At 41.9% G+C, this 9,671-nt stretch overlaps 1 protein-coding gene across 1 annotated transcript in view; it reads right to left on the minus strand.

Moving 5' to 3' along the window:
- The window catches only part of PRR14L (proline rich 14 like), a 108,639-nt gene extending 99,696 nt beyond the window's left edge, over positions 1–8,943 (minus strand). The window contains exon 1 of the mRNA XM_042782707.1: positions 8,479–8,943. Within this exon, the coding sequence (XP_042638641.1) occupies positions 8,479–8,943 (465 nt within the window). The remainder of the gene's footprint in view (positions 1–8,478) is intronic.
- Between the last annotated feature and the right edge of the window lie 728 nt (positions 8,944–9,671).

The raw sequence follows: 9,671 nt of genomic DNA on the forward strand, positions 1-9,671 counted from the left end.
GAGAGAACAATCATGGGAGAAGGAAGGGCTGCTTATGCACAGGGAGACAGCTCAGGGCGCAGAAGAGTATGGAGGGATGAACACTGGGAAGAGGTAACTATGGGAAGGAAGTGGGAGGGGAGCTGTTGCATTGTAAATTTTGGTCAATGACATAAGACGAAGTATATGTGAACTGCTGTATGAAAAGTGCATTTACTCTGTAAATCTTCACCCAAATCAAAATAAAATTAAAAAAAAAAAAAAATTATTTTCTCAGTTTAGAAGCTAGAAATACAGACTCAGGGCATCAGCCCTAGGACGTGTTGTCTTTTTTCAGTTTTCGTTCCTCAATTTTTTGATCTTCAAGTAGCCAGGGAATTCTGGTGGCGTAGTGTCCAAGGTATTTGACTGCTAACCAGAAGGCTGGCAGTTCAAACCCACCAGCCACTCCTCGGAAGGAAGGTTGGGCAATCTATTTCCGTAGTGATACCACCTTGGAAACCCAAGGAGGGGTTGTTATGAGTCCAATGGGACTCAAGGGCACTGCACTGTGTTTTTGCATTCCTTCTGTGCCTCATCTGCATCTCAAAAGTGACTATCTCCAAACACATGCTAGACTGATATGGTCTCATTAACAGACAAAGAAAACTCTATTCCTTAATAGGATTACAGGCCCAGGTACAGGAGTTAGGACTTACAATACTTATTTTTTAGTAACAGGATTCAATCCATTAACAAGTCTCATCTTGTATTTCTCTCCATCCCAGCTCTGGAATCAGGCATTTCTCCAAGTTATCTCAGTACCTTTTATAAGAAACCAGTATCTGGGTGTTAGGTGTGCTCACTGCTAAAGGGTGTCATTACTTCTGAGCCGCATCGCAACTAAACATGTATTTCCAAATCTGTATGAATTAAAAAAAAAAAACCTCTAAATTCATAATTATACCTCCAGTTCCAATGTAATATCACAAGGTACTTTCTATTCTGCGCCCCCTTCCATCCACTATTCCTATCTTGGACACTGAGAAACGTGGCTTTCACTACTACAATAGATTTACTCATTTACTCAATGCTAGAGAACACGTAAAGTAGTTTAGGAACTGCCAAGCCATACTTCTGTGAAAAACAGATTTACTAAATAACTAAACTACAATATTTGTACCAGGGATCTCAACCAGTTCCAAGTGGTTCAGTCATGGCTGATAAAACAAAATAAAACAGATCAAAATTTCTTAACCCAAAAGATAAACCAAATGGGAAAAGTTACAGGTCAAAACCCTAGATTGGAAGACTTGGAAGAAGTACAGGGAGCCCTTTCAGGAGCCTGATGCAGGCAAGTGAATTACTGCCAGGACTGTGGAAAGTGACACGTTTAAAGTGGCACAACTAGCTGATATTTTTTGAGCCGGGTACCATGTTTTCTAATTCTGCCGTTCAAGAGATTTGTTTGCCACGATGTGCACACTGGCTTTGTTTTCTGAGGGAGATGAAGTTTCTGGCCAGGTGTTCCAGTATATGTGAACATATACTAAGTATATGTGAACTGCTGTATGAAAAGGGAATTTACTCTGTAAATCTTCACCCAAATCCTAATAAAAAAAAAAAAGAAAAGAAAAGGCCTGCCTGCAAGGTTAGCCTTTGGCTGGTTTAAGGGAATTTGGACTCTGAGAAGGTTCCCGTCGTTCCCTAATGATGACTAGCTCCTGTGCCTCGACTGTACAGTTAATTTGGCTTATGGCTGAACACTTGCTTTCATTCTCAAAGTCTGGAACTCTGGTACACGCTAAAAAGAGGATACCTATATGACAGGTCACTCAACAGAAACTCTGGGTACTGAGTCTCTAACAAGTTTCCCTGGTGAACCTACAGTTCACACATGTGGTCACAATCTGTTGCTAGAGAAATGAAGCATGTATGGTGGTTCCACAAGGATAGGAATAATGGAAGCTTGTGTCTGGTTTCCTCTGTACTTCAATCCATGTATCTTTTTCCTTTACTGATTCTGCTTTGTACCATTTCTCTGAAAAGGATATCTTTTCAGTGTATATCTTATGTGAATAAGATTACATGCCGAATCCTGTGGGTCTTCCTAACAAATCATCAAGCTTAAAAGTGATCTTGGCAACTGCTGACACCCCTTAATACCAATGAGAAAGAGTTCTCATTGTTCATTACTGCTGCAGAATACTTCATTGTATGAAATCATTATAATTTATTCAACCTATTTCCTATATATGGCTTTCAATACTTTGTGATTATAAACAAGATAGGAAACCCTGAGTGGTGCAAATTTAAACACAAAACTACTAACAGAAAGGCTGGTGTTTCAAACCCACCAGGTAACTAAGTAAGGCCTGGTGATCTGCTTCCAAAAGGTCACAGCCTCAGATATTCTATAGAGCAGCTCCACTCTACACACACAAACTCACCATGAGTCAGAATCAACGTGATACTATCACCACCACCACAAGCATGATGCAGAGAACCAACAAGATGGACTGACACAGCAGCTGAAACATGGGCTAGCACACAGCAACAATGTGAGGATGGTGTGGGACTGGGCAATGTTTCATTCTTTTGTACACAGACAGGGTTGCTATGATTCAGAACTGATTCAGCCAGACCTAACAACAACAGCAACTACAATTATGAGCAAGGATAAAAATCTTTTCATGTTTAAGGGCAATATACATGCAAGTATAAAGATGCTCTAGTGGTGGTGTGGTTAAGGTTACTGGCGGCTAACCAAAAGGTCAGTGGTACAAACCCACCAGCTACTCGATAGAACAAAGATGGAGCAGTCTGCTTCCGTCAAGATTTAGAGCCTTGGAAACCCAATAGAAGTCACTATGAGTCAGAGTCAACTTGATGGCAGTGAGTTTGGTTTTTGGTATGTGTGTGCATATACATGTGTGTGTGTGTATGTGTGTTTATACACACATACATAGTAAATTATCTATTCAAGTGTTTTCCTCATTTTTCTGTTGGGGTGTGGTCCTTTACTCCTGCATTCAAGGGTTTTTTTATATAGTAGTGGACCTGGCTGCACAGTGGGTAAGCACTGAGCTGCTAACAGAAAGTTCGTGGTTTGAACCCACTAGCCGCTCTGTATAGGAAAGATGTGGCAGTCTGCTTCTGTAAAGACTTACAGTCTTGGAAACGCTATGGAGTTCTACTCTGTCCTACAGGGTCACTATATTCAGAAATCAACTCAACAGTAGTTGGCTGGGGGTTTTTTGTTTACACAGTAGAAATATGAGCCCTGATGGAACAATGGCTAAGTGCTCAGCTAGTAAGTGAAAGATGGATGGATCAAACCCACCAGCAACTCCATGGCAGGAAAAACCTGGCATTCTGCTCTCATAAACATTACAGCCCAAGAAATCCTACGGGGGCAGTTCTAGTCAGGCAGATAGTCACTATGAGTCAGAAGTGATTCAATGGTACATAGCAACAGCCTTCTATTTGTGATATATGTTGTAAGTATTTTCTCCCAACGTATCAGTTGTCCTTTGACTTTGTTGTTTTGCCAATCTAGCAATTTTTCTTTTAGTTTTTTAATTCAGTCTTGCTTTATTCACAACAGCAAATAAACAGAAACAGCTGAAGTGCCCATCAACAGATGAATGGACAACAGTGGTATATACATATATAACCGAGAACCACGCAGCCATAACCACAAGTCAAGGAACTATAACACGGATGGACACGGAGGGCCTAAACTAAGTGAAATATGTTAAGCATGCAAACCCAAAATCCACTGCCATCGAGGCAAGTCTGACTCATAGTGACCCTACAGAATAGAGTAAAACTGTTCCATATGGGTTCCAAAGCTTTACGGAAGCAGACTGCCTCATCTTTCTCCTGCAGAGCAGCTGGTGGGCTTGAATTACCAACTCTTTGGTTAGCAGCCAAATGCCTTTAAGTATCACACCACCACAAAAAAAACCAAACCAAACTCACTGCCGTTGAGTCGGATCCGACTCACAGCGACTCCTCTTTGGGTTTCCGAGGCGGTATCTCTACAGAAGTAAATTGCCAATCTTCCTTCCAAGGAGTGGCTGGTGGGTTTGAACTGCCAGCCTTCTGGTTAGCAGTCCAACACCTTAGGCACTACGCCACCAGAGCTCCTATTACGGCACCACAGCTCCTTAAGTCAAGCATATAAGGAGAAATAGTATATGATCCCTCTTTTACAAGACAAGAATAGATGTTTATCAAGACCAATGTTCATAGGTGGACACCAAGGAGAGGAGGAGGAGGGGAAGTACACTTCAGGTCACAGAGACTGTTAGTCTGGTGATGGGAATAGTGGCATCAAATCTGGTTGTAGTGAGCACAGTACAACCAAAGTAAAAACGAGTGCTTCAGCGCTTATGCACAGGTACAGGCATCTTGGCATATGGGTAGGTACTGTGCCCAACAGGTATACTTCTGCTTGACAGCCCTCCAAGTTCTTTAATACATCTCCTTTTCTCTTTCCTAAGTTAGAGACACTCAGTCACCTAGCCTCCAAGGGCGTATCTTCACTTTGTGTGACTAGTGTGTGATATCCAGGAACGCATTCCTGATTTTCTGTACTCTTCTCATATACAACACTGAGAAGAGACTGCAGTCCTCCAGCTGTAGGCTAACCAACATAAAAGAGAGCTCAAACATCACCTCTCGGGCTAGAGGGAACTTTTCTGTTAGTGCATATAAAAATATATTTGGTTCTCAGCAGCCATACCAAAGTCAATTATCAAATAAAATCTGTAGGTCTTCTGTTTCCCTGTAAGTACTTCTGCCTTTTTTTACCCCCTATATGATAAAGTTACTTTGTGAAACCAAGTACAAAATCGTGTATTTATTAAACATCAAAAGAGTATTTACCTCTAGTGGAATGGGATGGGAGAAAGGAGATGGTTTTTGAAAAAACAAGATAAGGAGATAATAATCTTCCTGTTTTTAGGCTGAGTGATATATATGTATGTTCACTATACTTTGTATTATGCATAGTTTTAGTTTATACCAAATGTTACCTTTGAGCTCTGGTAGCATAGTGCCTAAGGCACTTGACTGCTCACCAGAAGGCTGATGGTTCAAACCCACCAGCCACTCCTCGGAAGGAAGGTTGGGCAATCCTACTTCCGTAGTGATACTGCCTCGGAAACCCAAGGAGGGATCGCTATGAGTCGGGGCGTTACCTTAAGATATTTTTCATCTTAGCAGGGAGTGTACCCAAGACCATGTATAGGGTTGGGAGACAGTGGTCCTGTAAGTGTATTTGTATGATCTGAATTCCCAGACATATAGTAATATTGACAAGGGGCAAGGTTGTAGTCACTGCTTGGTCACAGCCAGCTACTCAGAGGGACCAAGCAGTTGAACCTGTGGGCTCAGGACCATAATCGCAGGGGATATTAAGCTCAAATGGCATAACATACTATACAAAACATTGTTCTACCCCCTACTTTGGCAAGTAGTGACTGGGATCTTAAAAGCTTGCAAGCAGCCATCTAGATGCAACAATGGGTCTCTCCTCATCCAGAGCAAAGAAGAATAAAGAAAACCAAAGATTCACGGAAACTATTAGTCCTTGTGACTGGCATGCGATCGATCTCAGTCTATAGGACTATGAGACCAGAAGAACTAGATGGTACCTGGCTACCACTGTCAACCACTGGAAGGGGGATCTATGTAGGAAATCCTGGATAGAGAGAGAGAACAATTTGGAACAAAACTCAAAATCATTGGGGGGGGGGGGAACCAGGTTTGCTGGTCTGATAGAGCCTGGGGGAACCACTGAGACTATGGCCCCTAGCTGCCCTTCAGGTCTGGAATTGAACCCACACCTGTGGCTTCTAGCCAAACAAAAGACAGGCAGATGAGCGGAAGCTTTACCTGAGGTAAATACACTCCTTGGAGAGAACAATCATGGGAGAAAGAAGGGCTGTTTATGTACAGGGAGACAGCTCAGGAGGCAAGAGTGCATGGAAGGATAGACGCAGGAAAAAGGTAACTATCAGGAGGAAGTGGGAGGGGAGCTGTTGCATTGTGGTAAATTGCAGTCAATGTCATGAGACAAAGTATATGTTAAATGCTATCTGGAAAGTGAATTTGCTCTGTAAATTTTCATCCTAATCACAATAATAAATAAAGTAATTTTAAAAAATAAATTTTTCATCTTCTTAGACTCAGCTCACAAGAACTCGGCTCAAGTCAAGAACTTTGAGATCCCAAATCTGTTATTTTATATATTTATTTATACTCTCAAGGGTAGATCACCACAATGCAGGATCTAATAAGAGATCATGCTCTACTGTTAACTGTAGATGCTTTATCCATTCCTAATTAGAGTCAAGGTACAAAGTAATAACAATCAACTACCCTGTAGCCTGTGTTAGGAAATGACACATTTATCAGGAGAGGCATGGCACCTACCCCAGGAAACCCAGAGAACATGAATATATTGGTGGGCCTGAGCCGGGATTGGCAAACAATACGCCAAGGGGTCAGCCACCTGTGCTATAAACAAAGTTTTACTGGAACATGCCAAGTTATTCATTTGCATGGTGGCTTCAGCTGCTTTCCTGTTACAACAGCAGAGCTGAGTACAGGCAGTCCTCAGATTACGAACATCCAACATACAAATAAACATCCAACATGTGAACCATAGTCTATGAATCAACCTCTGTAAAGCCTATTGTGTTAAAACTTTAAAGCACACAGAATGATTCATAACACTTTACGCCTGGGGCAATCATTATTATTGCTGTATTATTATGTTAAAAATGGTTTTAGTGTATCTGGAAGTGTTTCTTTAATGTTTTTAATGTATAACGAAAGGAGCTCTGGTAAGGCCTTTGACTGTTGTTGTTGTTGTTGTTGTTGTTATGTGCCGTCGAGTCGGCCCCGACTCATAGCGACCCCTCCTTGGGTTTCCGAGGCAGTATCACTACGGAAGTAGATTGCCCCATCTTCCTTCCGAGGAGTGGCTGGTGGGTTTGAACCGCCAGCCTTCTGGTTAACAGTCAAGTGCCTTAGCCACTATGCTACCAGAGCTCCCAGGCCTTTGATTACTACTCAGATATTGTTGGTTCAAATCCACATGAGAAGATGGGGCAATCTATATCTGTAAAGATTTACCACCTTGGGAACCCAGTGGGGGTCGCTAAGAGTTGGAATTGACTTGATGGCAGTGGGTTTGGTTTAATTTTTTTAAAATGCATAGAAAAGTATACTTCATAGTAAGACAAACATTAGACTAACTGACATTAGATATGAACTGTACCTGTTTCAACTTATGCACAAACTGGACTTAAAGACAGATCTAGGAATGGAATGTATTTGTAATCTGGGGACTGCCAGTAGTTCCAACAGAGACCAGAAGGCCCACAAAGCCTCAAGTATTTATATGGCCATTTTTGGAAAAAGTTTGCTGATTAAACTAAACAACAGCTTAGCTGAATGAGTGAAGAATGTTTCCTTTGTTCACTGCACTCTTAAAAGAATTATCTATATGAGATCAAATAAAAAAAAGTAATGCTACAGCACAGATGAAAAGTTTAAGGGCCAATGAGTCTGAGTCAATGGTGTGAAATAATATGGGGGGAGAACAAGAATGGTGAAGAATGTCACCAATGGCAGCGAACTGTACGTGCAACACTGTGGAACGGGTGTGTGACCTGCTGTGCATATTTTCATCAGGGAAAAAAGTGTGGTGACCCTCGATCCAGGGCACCACTCAGGGGAGAGAATGTTCTCTTGTTCATTGAGCAGGTATATTATTTTAGGGATTTGGGTCTATCGGGCTATCATAACTCACTAACCATTAGTCTCACTCAACTAACCCCTTTTACCCTAACTTCAGGCTCACTGAGAAAAATTAAATATTTCAAGGACAGGTATCTACAGGGAGAAGACATGTTGACCAGCACATGGGACCATTTCTACCAAATACTATTCCATTTTTCATTATGTATTAACGCAAGCGGCTTTCTGATTTATACTTCAGTCTCTCATGGCGTGGGTTAGCATGAGTCAGTCCTTGAGAAACTATCACATCTACTACACTGAAAACTTTCTGGAGTGGCAAAGCTAAGGACCAGCTCCTAAAATATGGTGATCCCTCCAGGGCATCCACCCTCTGAAGGTCTCCCTCAAAGACATCTTGGAGACATCTCGCTCCACCCTAATTATGATACTCCCAAAACTAAGGGATGATCTTAACATATGATGCTAAACTACCACAGGGCTATTGCAAAGAGACTCAATATTCCATGTACTGTAGCTGCTTCTGAGAAGTGACAGTTTCTCATTAGACCAACACTTCCTCTCTTCAAGAGTCTAACATGACACAAATGTTTAAAAGATCAAGTTAGCATCAAAATTGATTTGGGAAATATTTCCAGAATAAATCCTAAGCTCCCTGCCAGCATCTGTATCTTACAACGTGAGGCATTGCTTTGGAAAGCTCATTCACACTCAATGCATCTGAATCAAGGTCTCACTTCTTACCTGATGTGGGCTGATCTTTTCTCCCGCAGCTGTGGAATGTTGACTCAGATCTTCCTCACAGGAGTCCCTTACAATTTCTTCCTGGTTCCCTTGATCTCCGAAGACCTTTAGCTCCAAGCTCTTGGTTTTCTCTTCCCTATCCATGATCCCAGAAGCCATAGGACCTCCTGCTGTGGACTCCACCAGCCCACACCGCCCAGGCTCACCCCCATCATCCAACGTCTCAGAGTTTTCTTCACAACAACTTTCCACATGAGTCCTCTGCTGTTCCACGGGCAGGGTCCTATTCTGACTTAGGAGAGCCCTGGAGGCTCCGGGTTTTACATCTGGAATCCCACTTGGCTCAGGGTCAGCAAGAAGCTCTTTGGAGACACTCACTGGGAGTTCAGAGAATAATTCCTGTACCACGGCAGACATGGAGGAATCAAGTGGAACTGGCTGAGTCTCCACTCCGGATGACAGCATTAGGGCAGACGCAGATTATGGAGTCAAGTCTTTTACGTCAAACGATTCACCCTGACACAAATCAAAGGAAGGGATAAAAGTTTAAAACCTTGACAGGGTAGAAGAAAGCTCTCTAAGCTCTAACTGACTAAAATAAGGAAAACTATACCTCAAACGCCAGCATTACCTAGTAGCGAAAACTTCTCCTTAATGGATGGTGAACTTGTGGAAAAATAAATACTTTTAATAGATATCTGTCTGATTTCAAATACCGCTTTATAAACAATTCTCCATGTAAAACTAAAGGGCCAGCAAATGTAGATGCAAGTAAGATAGACCTGACATAAAACAAAGATGATTTTTCTATTTGTTTTCAGGGCATGAATTTACCTGTTTTGTTCACTGCTGTATCTACAATGACTGGACGTAGCCATTGTAGGCATGTACCTGACATATAGTACACACAGTAAACACCTGAATGAACACACACTAAGGAACTCTGAAGAATACGTCACACTGACTTTTCCTTGGGAAGTATTATCTCTCTGAAGGAAGTTGTGATGAAAATATATCTCCATTCCTTTACTGTTTACCAAACACTTGAGCTATAGCTTCTCAGTCTAGCACAAGACATTACCACACCAGCTCTTCAGAGCAATCATTCATCTAACATCTTGAGATTTTCCAAGGGCTTTCACACACACCTCTCACTTGATGCTCACAACAACCTTGTGAACTAAGTAGGGCAG

Source organism: Orycteropus afer, unplaced genomic scaffold (assembly GCF_000298275.1).
Source record: "Orycteropus afer afer isolate SDZICR_OR568_19922 unplaced genomic scaffold, OryAfe1.0 scaffold00420, whole genome shotgun sequence".
NCBI lineage: Eukaryota > Metazoa > Chordata > Mammalia > Tubulidentata > Orycteropodidae > Orycteropus > Orycteropus afer.